Source organism: Anolis carolinensis, chromosome 4 (genome assembly GCF_035594765.1).
Source record: "Anolis carolinensis isolate JA03-04 chromosome 4, rAnoCar3.1.pri, whole genome shotgun sequence".
NCBI classification, from domain to species: domain Eukaryota; kingdom Metazoa; phylum Chordata; class Lepidosauria; order Squamata; family Dactyloidae; genus Anolis; species Anolis carolinensis.
Window position 1 is genome coordinate 136,196,597 of NC_085844.1, and position 22,111 is coordinate 136,218,707.

Sequence of the window (22,111 nt, forward strand, 5' to 3'; positions counted from 1 at the left end):
GCTCCCCTGGCCACCGCCGAAATCTGGGGTTTCCAACTCAGTGATGAGTTCAGGAGAACTCCCAAGCTGCGAACCTGCGTCTTCAGGGGGAGCGCAACCCCATCCAGCACAGGCTGTAACCCTATATCCTGTTCGGCCTTGCGACTGACCAGGAGTACCTCTGTCTTGTCTGGATTCAATTTCAATTTGTTTGCTCTCATCCAGACCGTCACAGCTGCCAACAGCCTTCTTAGTAGCAAGTGGGAAGGAGTGATAGAGTTGAACGTCATCTGCGTACAGATGACATTGAACCTCAACACTTGAGATGATCTCTCCCAACAGCTTCATGTAGATGTTAAACAGCATGGGAGACAGTATTGAGCCCTACAGGACTGTGGGGCCGAGCAGGTGTCCTCCAACAATACCTTCTGGGAGCAACCCTCCAGGAAGGACCAGAGCCACTGCAGAACAGTACCTCCAAGACCCATTCCCACGAGGTGTCCCAGAAAGATACCATGGTCTACGGTATCGAAGGCCGCTGAGAGGTCCAGAAGAACCAACAGGGACACACTCCCCCAGTCCAGTTCCTGGTGTAGATCATCCACTAAGGCAACCATGGCTGTTTCAGTTCCATGTCCTGGCCTAAAGCCTAAATAATTAGTGTCTGCCAAGAATGCCTGCAGTTGCGAGGCCACCACACATTCCAGGACTTTGCCCAAAAAAGGGTAGGCAGACAAACTGAGTGGAGTCCAGTGATGGTTTCTTCAACAGTGCTTTTATAACAATTTGTTTTAAGCTGGCTGGAATGTTGCCTTCCTATAAGGAGGCATTAACCACCACTTTCACCCACTCCGCCCACTCTTAGCCCAAAATACCCTTACCTGGAAGACCTATTTGGCACCAAGGCAAATGATTGTTTTTTATTAAAAACATCGTGTCTTAATTCATTGTACCCAAATTGCACACATACTATGATAAGCATAATTTTAGATTGATGTAATTGGTTTCTAATTGTCTGGTTTTAAACAATAAATTGTTTGAAACGAATTTTTAGTATTTTAAAATTACTAGTATTGTTGTTTCTTGATCAAACTGATTTTATACCCTGTGATCCTTGGGGATAAGGCAAGATAGAAATATAAATATTAAATAAAGAGAAAGATAAATGTGTTTGAACAACTTTTTACTGCTGGCCCTGACACTCTTAACGATACATGCAGCAAACTCCTTTATTGCATCCCTTATCAACTGTTTTCACTTCTTTTCTGCAAATTTGTGTTCTATTTTTTTTTCTCTTCATTTGGGTAAGACTTGCATTTTTGGAAAGAAACATTCTCTTCTCTAAGAGACTCTCTGCCATTGCTTGTTAACCATGCTGAAGACTGATTGGCTTTCGTGTTATATTCCAGCTGAGTTTCTATTTTGATTTTCAATAATGTTCTGGAGAGTTTTGGTGTCTCTGACCTTCCTTTGCAACTTACAATTTGAAGTTTAAATATGACAATTTTTTGTTATTGCTTCACTATTTCTAGAACATACAGTTTATGTGACAGTAACAATAACCATCTACCGCTATAAGATTTTTTCATTTTAAAATAAACCTGACAGCTGTGCTCATGGGATGATAGTATGTCATTGCTATTAACTTTTTGGGCCTGTAAGGTTATCTACACTGATTTTATCAAACTGATACTTTTTACTGTCTCTACTATTATATTTCTTTTGACAAAGAGAGCAACACCACCTGCAACAACATCCATAAACGTCTTATCGGTTTATTAATCTGCATGCAGTGGTGCACCTTTTATTGCTGCGCAAATTGGGTGTTTGGACTGTAATAAAGTGTTGTTGTTGTATCTGATTGGTTATCAAAATTCCACAAGGTTCCATTACACTTAATGTACTTATATTCATGTTTTACATCAAGCACTATGGCCCATTCATCTTGGCTTGAAGACTTCCAACATTAACATAATAATCAATGCACACATTTTCTCTTCTGACTAGTATACATCCTCATAGAACTTTTGTTTCAGACTGGTTATCACATTTTACTGCATGCTCACAATCTATTTCAACCTATTCACATTTAGACATTCAAAACCGGTTGTGTTTAACCCAACCCAGATATCCATCAATTTCTGACACATTTCACCCAATTTTAAGTTTAAATGGTGTCCTGTCTACTTTTCAATGCTGACTATGAGGTTGATGGGGCCTGGGTTTTAACCTTCTACCAAGAAAATGTAATTTGGTTTCAATAACTTCATAACTACCCACCAACACTGGTACTGACATTTGATAGAATTGCTGATTCCACAAGCTAATAGGCTATTCATTTCTCTGCTTTATGAAAATCAATAGTTTTGAAGTACAGATTTCATTAATTTCATATTCCAATATTCTAACATTTTTGAATGTGTTGTTTCAAGTGCAGAATCTTTCTTCTTTAGCAAACCAGAGACATAGTGGCAGATCTCCCAGTATTAATACTCTCACATTTTTATTTTGTCTGTGGGGAACACTATAGGAACACACTTGCTTGAGAGGTTGTTTTACACTGCTTTCCAAAGGGTTTTCTCTACTTTTCAATTTTGCCACAGTGAAAAAAAATTAGTTGGGATGAAGAGGACCTTATTTGGGATGGGGAAGTTACAATTGTTGCTCCCCAATTCCATGACTTACAACTTTACTTACAGTAACTATTAATACTAGATATATTCAAAGATAGGGAAGATTATACTTCAGAATTATAGTTCACAGTCTTTTGATAACTTCCACTTCTTATTCCCAAACAATGTTCTGATAACCATGTTCTACAGAATGTGTTCAGGGCTATACCTACTTGGTATTTAAATGCAAATTCTATGACAGAGCAAGCTGAATTGTATAACCTGAACATATTCGATGAATAGAGCTGTTTTACACATCTGCACAATTTAGTCTAGTTTTTTAATTGAAGTTGTTCCATCATTCATGTTCTTTGAGTCCGAGTATAGGAATACCAGTTTTGGAACCAATATATTTCCTAATTTTCAGGTTCAAACCTTAACCTTTAATATATTTTCAATAGACTACAACAGGTGATACAGCGCTTTTATCCAAAGGATATTCTAGTTTTTCATATTGTCTTCAAAATGCCATACCTTTATAACAAGCCAGTGTAAGGGCACTTTCTTTGAATTCGTTGGAGTGAGTGTTGATTCCAGCACCGTATTCCAGAAGCACTCTTGCAACCTCAACATGACCTGCACTAGCTGCTTCCATTAAGGGGGTATGTCCATTTTCATTATGATCTTCAATATTTCCACCTGCTTTCAACAAAACCTTGACAATGTCAACAAATCCTCCAGCACAGGCATAAGTAAGTGCTGTGTTTCCTAAAAGGAGAAGACAAATCAAATATATCATGGTCACTTCTATCCCTGTCCTTTTCATTATATACATAAATGTTTTTAAACTGAATAATTATAATTCATCCATTTTCTGCATTGTCATTCAACCTTTATATTTTTTCTATTCACCCTACATACATTTACCTCAAAGGTAAAATAGACAGAACTTTCTTCTAAATAGACATATATAGCCCTGTTTTGTAAACATATTAATTCTAAATCATTTTTCTCTATTCACCAGCAATAATATGGTGAGATTTAATACTGCACCATCTTCCTCTGGGGTAACTACCCTGCATACTTAATATACACAACAGCATCAAGTTTCTTCAGTATAAAACTACCATGGGTGAGCCTGAATAGGCCCAAACTCCAGAGGTGAAAATCTGAACAAGGATTTTGTCAGAAAAAAGGCATAAGCAAAAAAAAATGAGCCACATGAATGACTAAGATTCTGTAAAGCTTATAGCTTAAGTACTGTTCAACTTTGAAAAACAGCTCAGAGTTGGCTTTTGGTCTAGAGAGAGCTCAAACAAAGAAATTTGTTGCCTTCTACTTGCAATTCTACTTTATCCTTCTAACTGTTCATTTGGGGAAAAGCAAAACAAAGTTTATTTAATTTCTATGCCACTTTTATTCTAGTATGACACGCAAGGCAGCTCAGAACATAGAATAAAACAACCTACATCAAACTACATCCTGAACCCCTTATGGAAGAGCTTTTGCAGCAAGAGAATAGGTGAGGTGAGAGACTACATGAGATAATAAACAGCTGTGGGGATTTCTGAAACTGTTATGCCTGAGCAATATAAAACAGAAGGACCCATTTAACATATATGATATGAAGGGTACAATGACGATCAGAAAATGGAGATTGCATGAATGAGGGAAGCCCCTACAGCTTGTTAAGATGGAAAGTGGAAACTGCCTTTAGGAGGAATGACACATCTGTTGATGAAAGGAATCTATCAAAATGCGGCTCTAGAAGCTTCCAAAAATCTCCACACATATGCCAAATGAGAAGGTGACACTTACTGTGAGTGATCATTCTATTCCCCTCATGCCCACTGGTTAAGGTAAGGGAATCAAGATTCCAATTGTTTCAACCAATTTACATTTCTCTTTCCATCAACTTTTGCTCGTCATTAATCAGTAATTTAGAGATACATATCAGAAAAAAACAATGGAAGAAAAATGTTTTCTTCTGACCTTTTGCCTTGATCAGCTGGTGTGAGGGAATAACAGCACAGGCAGTCCCCAAGATATGAACGTCCCACTTATAAATGACTCATAGTTACAAACTGAGATAAGGCAACGGGGAGTGAAAGAAATCTACCTCTAAGAAGGAAAATTCACTCCTGAAAGTGTTACCATGGGGGAAAGTTCTCCCCATTGAAGATTTATCACCAATCCTTGTTTCCAAACAAGCCAAATATTTCAGAATCCAATAATCACAGGGACAGAAACTAAGATGAAATTGTATGAACAAGAGAACAGACAGCAAAACACCACCACAGGGTTGTTAACCCTTCCCTATGCTATTCAAAGCTTGTGTGTGTGTGTGTGTGTGTGTGTGTGTGTGTGTAGAATTACACTTTAAAATGTACCTGTTCCAACTTACATACAAATTCAACTTCAGAACAAACCTACAGAATCTATCTTATTCATAACATGGGAACTGCCTGTACTTTTGGATTACTCCTTTAGCTGCCTAAGAATGACCCATATGTTTAAGTCACAGAGATCATGAAGAACAATCATTATATTTGCATATCTTATTACACAGAAATGCCTTACAGCAAATTAAAATTACAGTATGAGTTTAAATACTTTTATTCTCCTGTTTTTAAAAAAAAACAGAGGTAATAACAGCACAACTGAGCTTTCTTCATCACAGTTCATATGCATCTCCATTCAGGACAGAATGTTCAAAGTGTTAATTATCATATTTTACACTTGTACTGTGTATTCTATTTCCAGGAAGATCCTTAACAACCAATAGAGAAATAGGATCTGGAACTACATGTTTCACAGCCCTCTGTTCAATGCTTACCTGTTGAAGACTGTGCATTGACATCGGCACAATGAACGAGTAGCAGTTTCACAATATCAACATAGCCTCCACTGGCTGCTGCCATAAGTGGGGTTATATCACCTTTATTCCCCCGGTCTTCAACATTTGCATGCATGGCAAGCAGTACCTGCATAAAAAACAGACATTAACATCAAACTTAGCACTGCTATTCTATCGTTCTGATCTATTTTCTTCTGTCAGAGGGGGAGTTACTAAAGACGTCATCACATTAGAGTATCTATCCACTTTAGATCCTGTGTCTGCTTCCTGTATAATTCTGGGATTTGTAGTTTAGTGAGCCCAGGATCTCTCTGGCTGAGAATGTTAAAGGTCCCTCTCTAAACTACAATCCCAAACATTCTGTAGGCAGTAGCCACATGATTTAAAGTGGATATATACTCTACTGTAAGGAGGTGGTAAGGAAGATCAGATCAGAAACACCAACATGATGTTCAATTGTAAGGAAAATTACTTAACATATGTGAATGTTGCCTCTAAACAGAAAAGTCCCTGCACAAAGGTTTTATCATTTCAAATGCAGACAAAGAGGAAAGGAAACAGATAAAAAAGCTAAAAGAAAACATGAGGGGAAAACAAATTGTGAGTATCAAAGATGAAAAAGTCGAGAACATAAATATTGCAGATTGTTAATCTGAGACCAGCTAAAGATAGATTTTGCAGCATCATACAGCTAAGGTAACAACAAACAATAAATTCCACCTCATTGTATTCATGCCATCCCTAGTACTGTGCTGTATTTCCAGGACTACAGACAAAATGCAGCACTGCTGTCATCTCTTCCCATGTCCATCTTGTGCTTAACACCATAGTTACGGTGAGCTATATGTCACCATGATATACTTTGAGAGTTAGAGATGACAACCTTCTTTGACTGAAATATCGCATGGAAAAACACTTTAACACACATATTAAATGCTGCAAAGTAATGCTGGACATGAATAAGATCAATACCGAACTACAAAACAAAGTATTATAATTCAGATTATCTATATTCACATTTCATCCATTTAGTATTGTTTGTTTGTTTAAGTTCTTTCTGAAGTCCTACATGTTCCCAAATATAATCTGAAGTTTTGGTTGTAATTCTGTCCTCAATAAAATCTGTCACAAAACAGGTATATGTTTTTTAAAAAAAATTAGGACTGCAATTTTAAAAAGTTATTACCCTAATTTATACTGAGCATCAAAGCTATGTTACGTAGAGGTAGTCTGCAGATCCATTATTGCCATTTCTACAAACAAATATGCTCTTCACCACTCAGCTACAGTACTGTATACTGGCAAAATGCACATGGCCTGCAAATACCACCCCCTGCCGCAAGGCTTAATTCCGGGAAGCTATACCACTGAATTCCAGCAGCATACCACTAAAACTCTATAAAACAAGCAAATTTCTTGCCAAAATCCACCAGGATTTCTCTTTCAAACAAACATCTAGCCTTTGAGGATGCAATTGACATTCTTTATGATAAAGCACCCTGGTGTCATGAGCAAAGTTTTCTGTGTGTTTTCCAAAATTTTAAAATAAGAAACAAACCTTCAGAGCTATGACAGTAAAGTAGAGGCTCACTTATCCAACATAAACGGGCCGGCAGAATGTTGGATAAGCGAATATGTTGGATAATAAGGAGGCATTAAGGAAAAGCCTATTGAACATCAAATTAGGTTATGATTTTACAAATGAAGCACCAAAACATCATGTTACACAACAAATTTGGCAGAAAAAGTAGTTCAATACGCAGTAATGCTATGTAGTAATTACTGTATTGATGAATTTAGCACCAAAATATCACGATATATTGAAAACATTGACTACAAAAATGCGTTGGATAATCCAGAATGTTGGATAAGCGAGTGTTGAATAAGTGAGACTCTATTGTACAAGCAAATAAAAATGCAACATTTTGTCTCGTGTCTTTAAATGAGGACTCTAGTCTGTACGCCATGAACTGTTTCTGTAGTCATGTCAAGTTACAGCATGATATTTTATGAACAGCATGTCTGTATTACACCCATAGATTAGAAGTTTTCTCTTCAATCTGAAACAAGTATTTAAGAACTTAAATGTTTACCTATGGAAGGATTCGCGTATCACAAAAATAAAGTTTAATATCATTATGTTTCACTTACTTGTGCCAATTCATAATATCCAGCTGAACATGCCAAACAAAGAAGACTTTCCCCTTCCTCTGTATGTTCATTCACACTTCTTCCTTCATCCAGCAGTTTCCGTACAGCATTTACATCCCCATCTGAGCACGCTTCTGCCAAACTGCGACTAAATGATACATTCAAATACAGTGAGCACAGGAAATTAGCCAAAAAACTTATGCAAATGGTAACTTATCACTGGATTTTCTAGTTAAGAGTAACTTACATTCAAATTCTTAAACAAAGATTTATGTAAAAAAGAAGAAAAAACTGTATGGAGATTTGACTATTGTGTTTTACAGTACAGCCCCGGTTAACCGAGATCCGGTTAACCGAGATCCGCTTTATCCGAGGTGCCACCAGGGGCGCCCCTCCCTCTCCCTCTCCTCTCGAGAGAAGGGAGCTCGAGAGGAGAGGGGAGAAGGAAGCGCCCTAGAAGCACCCCGCCTCTCCCTCTCCTTCGCTCGAGCAAAGGGAGCGCGAGAAAAGGAGAGGGAGAGGGAGGAGGAAGCACCTGCGATCGCTGCTGCAGCAGTGCTCGTGGGCTGCCTCCCTGGGCCGAGCCCCCACCCCTTGGAAAGCAGCCCACGAATGCTGCTAGGCAGCAGCGCTCATGGACTGCCCCCCAAGGGATGAGGGCTCGCCGAGGGACGTCTCCCCGGAGCCCACAGCATTTGAAAATGAATATGATTTTTTTTTTACTAAAATCTGCCAGGGTGCTTTTAAAAATGCATCAGAGGTTAGTGCAACTCTCCCATGAGCCAAAGGACAGCAATGCAAATACCCAACCCTTTAGATGTGTCTCAGATCAGGAGTAGCAAGTTAAAAATGCTCTATACACTGAACAAATTCATCACAAATGTTCAGCTAGTTATATCAAATACAGACAAATACAAAACAAGAGGTACACCAACTGAATACATACTTGTCCACTTGTCCTGCATTGTGATTGTTCTCTGCTCTCATCCGTGTCAACGCTGCTGCAGCTTCATCCAATGCACAGCTGACAGAAGAAGTCAATCTTCGGAGCACTTCAGGATCTGCGAAGGCTTTACCATCGGCAGTGGACAATTTACCAATCCCTTCAGCGTATGTATGTTCATCAATCAGGTTAGTATGAAAACCACACAAAAAATGCAGAGATACTATTTTAAACTTCAGCCACATGCACTAGGAGTTAAAACATCAGAAGCAAACATGCCAAGATAATTAGAAGTTATTTTGTCCCTAAAAAATCTGGTTTTGGGATTTTTAGTTTCCACTACGTACTCAATATCAGCTCTTACACTTGTACACAGTCCGGAAGAACAGATTGGGAACTAGGAAAAGCTCAAAGGTATGTGCATTTAAGATCTCAATTGTTTTAATTACTTTAAATATTTCCTTAGTTATAACTAAGCAAATAAGTTAAATGCAAATTTAGATACATGACAGAAACTTGACATACTTGTATGCTGCCATATAAATTAATCTATGCCCCACAAGATTAATCAACTTATACAGACACAGCTTAGATATTATACTATGAGTTGGATACAGATTCAGGAGTTAATAGTATATTTCTTTGAAATCAACTAATCCAATTAATGTTAAAGCCAATGGGAAATTAGCCATGATTAATATTTTTCTGCTTTTCACAAGCCTACTACAAGTACAGTGTTCCCCCACTACTTGGCGGTTCGCTTATTGCGGACTCGCTGTGTTGCAGAAAAAGGTTTTCTTTATTTATTTACCCACCCCATTGCTGCCTTTAGTAGTTAAGTGGCCTTTCTCCACCTTGCAAGCCCCGGAAAGAGTGAAGCCTTTGCTACCATGAGGGTGGGCGGCAGCAGAGGAGGATGGAAGAGGCAGCCAGGCTTCTTTTTCTGCTGGCAATCCAGCCAGCCACGCCAGGAAACGTGGAGTCCCGTCCTGGTTGGGTGCCCTATGGCAGTCACGGCATCGGCAGGGGGCTTCTTTTTCCCAGAAGCTCCGTGTGGTGGGAATTTTTCTTGCCGCTTGGCCAGCTGGCCAATCGGCGGCAGGCCATCCCCACCTCTGGGCAGAGCGGTAGCAGCAAGAGCAGCAGAGAGGAGCGCGGCAGCGGTAAGACCAGCAGCTGCAGGATTGGAGGCGGCGATTTCAATGGCGGCGAATTCGGCGGTAGCAACCCTTGCAGAAGTGAGGATTTCCTGGTGCCCCTACTACCGCCAAGAGGCTGCACCAGGAAGTCCTCACTCTCCCCGGGGTTTGCAAGGGGGAGAAAGTCCACTTAACTATTAAAATAATGTTTATATATTAAAATAAAAATAGTGCTCCTACTTCGCGGTTTTTCACTTTTTGCGGGCAGGCCTGGAACCTAACCCACCCCCCACCCCCCCCCCCCCCAAAAAAAAGTGAGGGAGAACTGTATGACTAAACCTGGATCCAACCATGATTCTTTTGTTGAGACATGCTAAAATAATTTTTTGGAATGTATTAGTAATCATTTTTCACATTGTTTCAAAAAAATGTTTCTTGCCATTTGCATCTAAAATAATTTTTACAAATTCTTAAGCTGTGGCTTTACCAAAAAATAAATGTATGTATTTTGTTCATCACAATGCCATATATGCCATGACAACAACTTTTCTGTTAAGAAAAACAACACTCAGTGGAAATTTAACTGTTCTGGAAATACAAAACCTATCCTCACTGATGTCACAGCATAAGCACTGAAAGCACTGAGTGAGTAAATAAAATAATAGTGCAGAATCATTAGAATTCAGCAAGTAAGGTCAAGTCTATCAGATGTTTCCTTATATCTTACAATTCCTTTCTTAAATTCCAGATGTTTCCATGGGTTTCTAATTCATCACCTTCTCTTTTTTATAATGGCTCAATCCAAAACTGAGATGGTATACATGCTACAAGAGCCCATCTCAAGGAGAGTAATTCAAACAAAGTACTCATTATATCATTATGAATTTGCTAATGAATATACGTAAATCACTACTTAGCCAGGCTGTATTTGCTCAGAAATCTAACTCACTACTTTCAAGAGTTAATCATACAAAGTTTCAATCTGCTATAACGTATGTACAGCATTTTTAGGCATTTTCCTAAGCATCAATATCAGAATTTTAGTAAATAACTAGCTGTGCCCGGCCACGCGTTGCTGTGGCGAAGTATGGAGGTATGGGAAATAAAGTATTGAGGAATTGGTGGTAGTTAAGGTAAAGGGTAAAGGTGTGGAGTCCAGATAATCCAGTTAAAGCAGATAATATAAGATTATAAATGGGTTATATAGCTGTGTGGAAGGGCCTTGAGTCTACACTGCCATCTAATCCAGTTAAAATCTGATAATGTGTATTTTATAGGCAGTGTGGAAGAGGCCTAAGTGAGGCCTAACTCTGCCTGTGCCCTGGGCTGAGTGGGTTGCTAGGAGACCAAGTGGGCGGAGCTTAGCCTTCTAACTGGCAGCAATTGGATAAAAACTATTATTCCTCTCCCTGTAATTAGGACTTTATTGTTCTTTTCTTTTTGTTGTATCAACCTAGAGCTGTGAATGATGGGTTGTGTTGTCAATTTTCGAGGTTGTGGGGTGTTTAGTTTTGTTGTTTTGTGGGTCGCCGTGATGCCATCACTCATTTATATATATAGACTAGCTGTGCCCGGCCACGCGTTGCTGTGGCAAAGTATGGTGGTATGGGAAATAAAGTATTGAGGAATTGGTGGTAGTTAAGGTAAAGGGTCCCCTGGGCTGAGTAGATTGACAGGAGACCAAGTGGGTGGAGCTTAGCCTTCTAACTGGCAGCAATTGGATAAAAACAATTATTCCTCTCCCTCTAATTAGGACTTTTTCTTTTCTTTTTGTTGTATCAACCTAGAGGCATGGATGAGGGGTTGTGCTGTCAATTTTCGAGGTTGTGGGGTGTTTACTTTTGTTGTTTTGTCTGCTGCCGTGATGCCATCACTCTTTTATATATATAGATAGTTCTGATCTCATAGGTGTCTCTTTGCATATTTGACCTTTATTGTAGTTACAATTAGGCAAATGTTATACCAAGAAAACTCTACCTGGCCAAAGGCTTCATATATCCTCACTCTGGCATCCAAACAGCAAGATCTGACCAATGCAAAAGGACCTGGGCATAGGTCACATGGTGATATACCTCTTAGAAATTTAAATCTGAGATTAGCATCTTGGGCATGTTTCTGGACTCAGATCTTAAATCTGGATGCCCAGGTTTTGGTAGTGTCAAGATGTGTGTTTGCACAATTTAATTAGCTTCACTTATTCTTGGATATATCTGGCAGTGGCTACAGTGATACATGCCTTGATTACATTACTACATGGAGTTACCTTTGGAAACTATTCATAAACCTCAACTAGTCCAAAATGCCTAAGACAGGCAGGTGACCATGGCTGGCTACAAGAAACATGTAATTCCCCTGTTGAAACAGGTTTACTGGCTACTTGTCTATCTTTGGGGAGAATTACATGTGCTGGTTATGACCTTTAAATCCCTAAATTATTTAGGTCCAAATATATGATACTATCTGTACTGTATCTCACTACATAAGTCTAATCAAGTGTTAAGATCCTCAGATTAGGTCTTTCCCTCCACTCCTATTATCACTACAGACAGAGAAGAGAACTAACAGTTGTTCCCAGACTGTGGAACACCCTGTCACAAAAGGCCTGTTTGATCCCATCTGCTCTCTTTTCTAAGGCAGGCAAGGATCTTTTTATTTAGGCATGACTTTGACTCTGAATTCATGTTATAACAAGGTGTTTTAATGTGGTGTGGCAAGCTTTTCTCTTTTAAGTTATATTTTAAATGTACTTTAAATTGTTATAACGTTAATAGAATTGTTCATTTAATTTTCTTAATCCTTTGCACACTATTGTATTCTCTTTTAATTTGCCCTAAGTCACTCTGGGTCCTGTATTAGAAGAAAGGCGGAATAGAAATTAATTAAATAAATAATGTACAATATAATTATAAGACCAAAAGTGTTCTCGCTTCTAGGGGGTGGGGGTGGGGACAGATTTTTTTTTTATAAAAACCACCAAAACAAACAATTCTGATTTTAGCAAAAAGGAACACCTTAACTTAAAGGCCCACAAGAATATAAAGGTCTTTATAAGGCTCCCAAAGTCAGTATGCATAACACAATCAAGACAGTGTTCTCCCCAGTATCCATCTATCGAAAAGACTGGAGAACCAAGAGAAGAACTTAGATAACCTTACTGTGTAAGCACCTTCATGCAAGAAAATTTTGTTCTTTTATGTTGATCTCTCAATCTAAACAAATCTTCCAAATTTAAAGCAGTACTCTGAAATTTGCTTGGAAATAATGATCAAATCACTTATTAAGCACTAAGAGCCATCCCATATAGCTTTTCCAACAGTTCATGTTATTTCAAACTGAAAGGCTTTTCAGCAAATTTTCAACATGAAACACGCATAAAATGTACTGCTGTAACTTGAAGGCACCCAAGATGTTTTAATCTGACTATTATAAGAGCATGGTCAGGCTTTCCATTACCAACAAGGGGGTGCTGCTTGTACCACAGTCTTGGCTACTTGGAAGGTCTTTTGTGCTACTACTTGGACAAGCCAAAAGGTGAGGGAAGATCTGAAAAATTTCCCACACTGTAAAACTAATCATTCCACTGCTAAACTGTTCTAACAGCAAATATTTTTTCCTGATGTTTAGAATCTTTTAAAAAAACTGAGTCTACTATATTAGACCAGTTTCTCAAACTTTGTTTCTCCAGATGTTTTGGGCCCCTTCTACACTGCCGTATAAAATCCAAATTATCTGCTTTGAACTAGATTATATGGCAGTGTAGACTCATATAATCCAGTTCAAAGCAGATAGTGTAGATTATCTGCTATGATAATCTGGATTATATGGCAGAGTAGAAAGGGCCTTTGACTTCAGCTCCAACAATTCCTAACAGCTGATAAGATGGCTGGGATTTTGCACAATTTAAGAAACACTGTATTAGACTATTCTCCAAAGAGGCAAAAAATGAGCTGACTTCATTTTCTACATGACAGCTATCTTTAAAAACCAAAAGTGATGTTGTAATGTCACATTATGGCACTTTTCATTCTTCTCTACAGAATGACCCTTGACTTATTCACTGGCCATATCAAAATCTGTAACTTGGGCCCCCAAACCTGTCCTTGACTTATACCCAAGGTTGTCTTATACATGAGTATGCACGGTACTTAGTTTTATTAAGGATGTCAGATAAAGACGTTAAATGAGATTTCACTCAATTGAAGTCAGTTGAATTTTTTAAATAGAAAACTAGCTTTGCCCGGCCACGCGTTGCTGTGGCTTATGGGCATGCTTTGTTGGGCAGGTGGAATAGCAGTGAATAGCCTTACAGCCTCTAACCCTGGCCGTTTTCTTCTTATGGGAATCCTTGTATTGGCCCTGTTTTTTTCCTGTCTGGAATGTGCCTGTTTTCAGAGTGTTGTTCTGTATTCAGTGTCCTGGTTTTAGAATGTTGTAATAGTGGGAGCGAGGTTTTGTAGATTTTCAATGGAATTCGATAGGTAGGAATCAAACAGGGAAGTGTCGGTTGTATACCTGTGGAATACAGTTTGTCCAGTGTGGGATAAAGAACTCCTATCTGTTGGAGGGAAGATTTTATGTTGGAATGAGTCAGCAAGATTAGCATGTAAAGACTAAGTGTGGCTTCAAAGTGTGGCTGTTTCCTGCCTAGGGGAATTCTGTTTTGGGAGGTGTTAGCTGGCCCTGAAAGTTTTGTCTTGAATGTCCGTTTTCAGAACGTTGTGAGTAGTCCCCTTGATTAGTATGTAATATCCTTGTTTGTTGTGAGAGAGTAGGGGTTTGAGCCTTTTTGTTGGACCCTCCAGGTGTTTTGGACCTCAACTCCCATAATCCCAAGGTTTGGGATTGTGGGAGTTGAAGTCCAAAACTCCAGGAGGCCCGAAGTTGGACCATGCCTGCTATATATGAATAGTAATCCTAATCTCATTAGTAATATTATGGGAGGATCAGGATGTCCTAGTTTGAGAGCCCTGTCTTTGGAAGTAGCGGTGAACTACAACTCCCAGTGCTGGGCACGCCGCTTACCGGCTATTGGCTGAGCAGCAGGGGCTCCTTCTCCTCCTCTGCCTCCGCCTCCTGTTTTGGCTGCCGTTGCATGGCACCTCAAGCAGGCTCCTGCGCTTTTCTGACATCCAAAGCGCTACTGGGTGGGGAGCCCTCTGCCCATGGTCCCTGTTGGGAAGGTAGCACGCCGCGGGCGAGCACCGTAGCCTTCCCTCGGCAGGGAGAAGGCCCGCAGCCGACAGGAAGAGAGGGTCCAAGGCGCTGCCCGTCGGAGCGCGCCTGGCAAGGAAGTGAGGTGAAACTCAAGCAAAGCCAGCATTTGTTCTTCCCTCCAGGCTCTTCTGTTTTCCCTCCCTCCGCCCGCCCGCCCGCTCGTCTGTTTCCCCGCCTCTCTCACCAGACTTGCTTTTATGTGTTTCCTCCTGTCCGGAGCCATGAAGGCGAGGACATTAATGGTTTTAACGGCTCCCTTGGGGTTCAGGCAGTGTTGCATCAGCCTAGGTGTGATGTCTTTGTTTCGGGGGGGGGGGGGGGCTGGTTGGCGCATGCAGACATGGAGTTTTCCTGTTTTTTGGGATTTAGAGGGATTTGCAGGGTTTTTTGTTTTGCTGTCTAAACACAGAAGGGAGGACGATGTCTTTTGTTGCCAAGTTTCGTGGTTTTGGGTTGTGTAGTTTCGCTGTTTTAATTAAAGTAGAAATGGTCAGAAGCTTTTTATATATACAGATGGTCACTTCTAAATGCAGCTTAGATGTTGGTGGAATCAAGGAGTCATCATCCAAATAACATCCTAATAAGCAGGTAACCAAATATGTATTGCAATCCATTTTAGTATGTAACCTCAATATATTCAAGATTTTATGGGTGATAACCAGCACTAATTAATTTGGTATGAAAATCAACTGGATGCTAGAGAAGCTATTGCAGAAGAGAAGTCACAAGCTCCAAACAAAAAAGACCTGTCATCCTGGCTGCAACATTCTCCAGCAGATGGTTGGTCCAGATACTTTAAAAATATACTCAACTAAAGAGCATTTAGCATGCAATGTGACTGGATTATAAATCAAGTACATATGTCAGAATGGATATTTTTATTTTTCTATATTTAAGTAATTTATTTGCCAAGAAGAGAAATTTTATATCTCAAAATAGAACTAAAACCAACCATTATAGTAAAAAATAGTTTACAGACCATTACATTTACTACTCCAGTAATGAATTTAAAACAATGTAAAAATATTTTAAAATAACAGATAAAAGTACACCATCTTTCATTAAAATACCCTTCTGTAGCACCCAGATAACAGTTAAAAGCTGGTCTACATAAAATGCCTTTATCTGCTGGCAAAAGAAAAGCAGGATGGAGTTCCACAGCTTGGAAGAGAAAAAGACAAGACCTGTGCAGATGGTCAAGTTTTAATATGCATGTCAAACTACATCGTAAGACTATTATTTGCATTATCCCAAATGCAAACATGATTGTGTACAAAAGTAGTTGTTATTATAGTGTTTGTTCTCTTTTAAAAGTACAAAATTTAAACATTTAAACTATGAATATAACTAAAATGGCAAGTTTTTTTTAAAGCCCTGATAAATTTGAGAAGCAGAATATATTTAGGACTCAAAAGTGTCCAGAGAGCTAAAAACTATTTCACCTATACCTTTTTATTTTTGCCTGGATTAGGAACAATTATTTGTCAACTTTCTATAGGTTTAGAAGGGAAGGTTGGCACAGTTCCCACATCAGCCAAGCCAGTATTCATGCCAAAGCCTGAGACTTGCATGCTTTTCATCCCAGTCTTTTATTTGCATTCTCCAGTTCCCTTCTTGACTTCTTGCCATGCTTAAGCCATCGTTTGAATACACTACTAGCTATGGTTTGAATTAGAAATCATTCCTTGAATAGTACTTTTAATTCTAAACTCCAGACAATTTGTAATGTCAAATATTAGCCTAGTTAAAATACAGCAGTACATAATAATTTAACTTTACAGACATGAGACTACATAAACAGCAGCCTCATGGGCTCCTTTTCCTCTTCTAGGAACATGTGGAGCCTGAAAGCTTCCATTTTACAGCAAAATACAGATTTGTTCCAAGTGTTGTAATTTGAAACAGATCACAAATCCTTCTCTCTTTCCAGCTGCTATTTACTACAAATCACTAGGGCAGTTAGGCTTGGGAAAAATAATTTTCTACAATAGTAAGTAGGAGGGGTATAAGAGGATCTATAGGCCACCGGGGAACCCCATAGATGGTATCTAGTTCAGAGTCCAATTGTCACCTACAATTGGCCTAAAACAAATGTGCAATCTTTCAATATCTTCTTCTCTCAAATAGAAGAGGAACATATAATGATTAAACTTGTGCGATCTCATTTTCAGAACAATAAGCCATGTTTTTGTTTCGTGTCAGGAGCAACCGGAATTGCCATGTTTAGTGTTACTTCTGAACTAGGTCCTATAGTTAAACGAGAATGTGAAGCAAACAAATTTCCACTTTATCTGAATAAAGCCACTATTTTCAAGACCATATAAAATATTCTACAGTAGACCTGCAGAAAATTATCTGATCCAAAGATCACATTTGAAATTGTAAAGTATTTTCTAGGAACTCAACAAAAGCAAACATGGCTAATATCTATTTTCTCACACCTTATCTATAGAATCCAGACATACACACTATCTTACCATTATATGGTCTTTTTCTCTCTGACATATACATCATCCCTATCCCACCAGGTGATCCTTGAAGAGTGGGATTAGAGATTTTCTACATCAGAACCTGAAAAAGCTCTTCCCCAGCAGAAAGGAAGTACAAGATCTACACTCTGATCATATGTCGATCCTATTCATACAATAACAAATACTAGCCCCTTTTGCATTTGCCTGTGAAAGAGGTACTATACACCCTTTCTCCTCTTGCCACTGGACAAAATACCTTTGTGGGAGGATCCTTTGGAGGTTAAACTATTCTATAGAAATGTGATCTTTTACTATTTATTTTTGAACTTCAGTTCTAAATTAATGTGATTAGTAGCTTCCAAAAATGTCTACAGTGTTCCCTCGCTACTTTGTGGTTCGCTTTTCGCGCCCTCGCTGTGTTGAGGGTTTTCAATAAATATTAATAAATATAAATGTACACCATTTATCGTGGTATTTTCGATGTTTCGCGGGTTTTGGAAGGGGGGAGGGAGAAATAAAGGGAGAGGGGGGAGGGTAGGGAAGGGTTGGAAATAAAAAAGGGTTATTTAGCTTCCATTCTTTTTCTGTCGGTGTACTGTATATTGTAACTGCTAAAATAAAGTATAAATATTGAAATAAATATAGTGTCCCTACTTTGCGGATATTCACTTATTGCGGGTGGTCCCGGAACATAACCCCCATAATAAGTGAGGGAACACTGTATTTCACTAACTAGTGAAAATCTAAGTTGATGCTGAAGAAAGACAATGTATTGTGGAATATATTTTCTGATCAACATAGCTAGTGATCCAAAAAGTATTACCTCCCTTGAATATTAATTCATAGCAATATTTCCCATATGATTACATTAATTCTTCACTGAATTACATTTTATGTTATTTTTTTATAATTCTATTTATTGGCTGATCTACATTAACCATTGGAATCTTTGCTCTTTTGTCAAATTTTCTGCCATTTCCTAATCTTGCTGTCTGATCGTAGCTTCAGCTATAACGGCAATATTTATTATTACAACCGCTGGTATCTACTGCGATTCTGTGCTTCTTTGCATCTCACCCATTTTTAGAGATTCTTACTAGATTAGCCCAAAAAGAAAGGACAGCTAACATATTTATAAACATCTACTGCAGATTAAAAAATATGGACTCAGTCGGAGAAATTAATGGAATGAAGGGGTTGATTGCCCAATTTTGCCTAATCAACATAATGTGACTCTTTGCTCTTATGACTGTTCTATTTGTGGTTCTCTGGCTCCAGCAAAACTTTGCCTTTTGTATGCTACTGGACATTGCAACACCTCTTCAATAACATTTATTTGTCATTAAATTGCAAATTTCTTTCTAATTTTTAAAGATGCCATTTCATTTCTATCAAGTTTTAAAAGAAAAAATAAAGTGCATTTCTTGTTTTCTTCTGAGTTCTTATTGATATGATATATGCACATTAAAAATAAATCACAAGTTGTTGGGAGGCGTATATAGGACCTAGGCAAGAAATGGGGGACCTGGTGAGGAACAACTGCAGGCAGTAGTTTCCTGGCGCCTGGTCTAACTGTTTCTATGTACTTTTTCAACCTTTTGCCTTTTGATTCTTTTTTTTTCTTTTCCTGTCTCAAACTCTCCACTTTTCATCTCCAGATCAAAAATGTCTCTGATCAATGGCTAGCTCAATCTTCATGATCATTAACTTTTATTGAGATATAAATGTAAGCAAAACCTCACTTTTATAACCACAATTTTAGTACATAATTTTAGTACACTTAATATTAAACTCATGTTCATCTTTAGGAAGTGTGTCTCATAGTTTACATTTCAGTTTCAAGTAGTATTTTCTAAACTGCAATGTAAGTTATCAATAATAAACAAACTGCTTAAAAACTAAAATAACTATATTGAGACCCTTAAATCTTTTGCCAATATAACCTGAAGTATTTGTTCCTGCATTCCTACAGTCAGATAGTGAAGTCCATGTTTAATGTTAAAATTGATATCTCAACCCCAAAAGTAAATCACTAACAAAAATCAAAAATAAGCTACCTGCTGCTTCCAACAAGGCTTCTAGTCTTGCTTGCGTTTCTGGATCTACTGTTCGTAGGTCTGCTCCTTCAGCAGCACTTGACAAAAATATCTCTGATGTTGTTTTAAGCACCGGGTTATCCAGATCTTCTTGGTCCAAAATAAATGACTCAACCTGTATGAAGACAAAAAAATGTAAGGATTTATTCCCAACCACAGCAAAATTGAGGTTTAATACATAAAAGCTAAACACTGATAAATGTCACATGTTTGCATTTTCTAGGACAAATGTTACTGGAGCATGAAATTTCAGATCTGAAGCTATTAGCTGGACAAGTTAACGATTACTTTTAACATGGAATACTATATCCTGTTATTCAGCACTGCAGACAAAATTCAGATTGCTTATTAGTGCTCAACCTGCCAACAGATGGTCCTTCACAAAATTGCACAGCCCACAAATCTTTTCCACCTAATTCAGAAGGTTTCTAACCACAAACTAGAAGGGTCTGCTTTGAGTGAACCATTCCCAGGAAACCAGTTCAGACAACAAGCCTACTCACATGTTCATTGGGAGTACTCAATGAAGGAAGCAGAGTGGAATTCTCAGAATATATGAACAAAACAACAATGTAAGATCAATTTTATTTATGTATTATCAAGATAAAAAGGTGCAGCAAACTTTCACTACTACTAAAACAACAATGTATCCGCATCTCCTCTATCTGGGACCAAACTTGGCACACAGACCCTCCATAACCAACAGAACATACTGGAGAAGTTTGGAGTAACAGGAGTTTCCTGCATCTAGAGAAATAGTGACCCCCATCGACAATGGACCTGGACCAAACTTGGCACCAAGAAGCCACATGACCCACAGAATATACTGCAGAGGTTTCTGGGAATTGTCATTGATTTTTGAGTTGTAGTTCACCTGTATCCAAAGAGCTCTGTACCCTGCCAACAACGGATCTGGACCAAACTTGGCACACAGACTCAATACGGCCTAATGTGAATACTGACAGATGTTTCGGGGAAAATGCCCTGGGAATCAGGGAGTTGTACTTCACCCTCATCTAGAGAGCGTTGCATTCAGACTACGACCAGCCATATCTGGACTACACTTGGTACACAGATCCAAAATGGCCAACTTTGAATACTGTCAGGGTTCAAAGATGATTGAACTACAATTCTGGGAATTGTAGTTCACCCACAGCAAACTGAGAATATCTAACAAAGAATCATAGAATAATAGAGTTAGAAGAGACCTCGCGGGCCATCCAGTCCAACTACCTGCCAAGAAGCAGGAAAATCACATTCAAAGCACCCGACAGATGGCCATCCAGCCTATGCTTAAATGTCTCCAAAGAAGGAGCCTCCACCACATCCAAAAACAAACAATGTCTTTTTCAAATTACCCGGAGATTGCTGGGTCCCCAAGCTAGTTTGTCATATAAATGAAATTTATTAATGAAAGATTAAATACTTTTAGGCTCACTTTCAGGATTAAACTCTCAAAAGGCAACCAAAATAAAATAATCATATCCAAGCTTACTCAAAAGCAAAATATACTCTGTTTAGTGACGCTTTCTCCAAGCCAAATACATATTGTATTGTTTCGTAGAGTTGAAAGCAGAGAATCTGGATGCGATATATTATTTGGATGGTTAATGAGAGGGCAATAAAAGCATTTAAAAGCAATATAGTGAAATGTGTATCATCTCCTTGTTACAAGTGTTCCTTCACTTATCGCAGGGGTTACTTTCCAGGACCACCTGCGATAAGTGAAAATGTGCGAAGTAGGGATGCTAGGCTTCTCCTTAGGAAGGAAGTACAAAGAGGAAGGGAGGGAAAGCAAGAATAAAGAGGCAGGAGAACATGGCACCACCTTCTTCTCCTCCTACTGCAGTTTGGGCTCCTTCTCCGCCCCGCCACCCGCACCTGACTAAGACCACCGCCACTGTAAATCATAATTTTTTATGATTTATAATATTATTTCAGTGTTTATTAAACAACCGCAAAACAGCGAGTCCGTGAAAAGCGAACTGCAAAGTAGTGAGGGAACACTGTATTCCTAAAATGTGTTGGGAAGTCTTTTTATACAAGTTTGTTTTGCAAAAAAAAAGGCGGGACAGGGTTTTATAAGGGAACAGATATATTCATGTCATTTAAGAAATAGTTACCTTTGGAACAATGTATACTGAAATAAGTTATGTATGGCAAAAATAGTTAATTGTTATGATGTATCAAAAAGAAATATTTTTTTTAAAAGATATATTCATGAAGGATAGGGCTATCAATAGTTTTCTGTCAGTGCCAAAGTAAGCAATGTAAGCATGCTTTATATATCGGTGTCTGGGAAGCAGGAAAGAAGATCTCTATTCATTCACATCCCATTTGCCTTTTTCCCATGAACAAAATAATGCTGAAGTAGATAGGCTACCAATTTAACACAAGAAATCCACAGTTTTCCCCACTGTTTTCCATATATTCTACGGGGGGATTTAAATTTCAATTTTTCCATCAAGAAAAAAAACCCCAATTCCTTGTATAAACATTAACCCAAATCTACCAATGACTCCAACTAGAAAACACTCAATGAATCTATGGTAACCTGGTAAATCAAAGGTGTTGTATGTCAACGTGTGTACTAATAATGAGATTCAGACTACTGTCTTGTCCCCTTGTCCACCTTTTTTTAGCATAATG

At 38.6% G+C, this 22,111-nt stretch overlaps 1 protein-coding gene across 16 annotated transcripts in view; it reads right to left on the reverse strand.

Moving 5' to 3' along the window:
- ankhd1 (ankyrin repeat and KH domain containing 1) overlaps positions 1 to 22,111 on the reverse strand; it is a 112,740-nt gene that overhangs the window by 74,622 nt on the left and 16,007 nt on the right. For 14 of the 16 annotated variants that reach the window (XM_062977876.1, XM_062977873.1, XM_062977871.1 and 11 more), the window contains exons 2-6: positions 19,424 to 19,577; positions 8,546 to 8,702; positions 7,600 to 7,747; positions 5,428 to 5,575; positions 3,126 to 3,359 (exon numbers count right to left, since the gene is read on the reverse strand). In XM_062977876.1, coding sequence (XP_062833946.1) covers positions 3,126 to 3,359; positions 5,428 to 5,575; positions 7,600 to 7,747; positions 8,546 to 8,702; positions 19,424 to 19,577 — 841 coding nt within the window. The remainder of the gene's footprint in view (positions 1 to 3,125; positions 3,360 to 5,427; positions 5,576 to 7,599; positions 7,748 to 8,545; positions 8,703 to 19,423; positions 19,578 to 22,111) is intronic. The other 2 variants (XM_062977869.1, XM_062977875.1) reach the window with 1 other exon arrangement.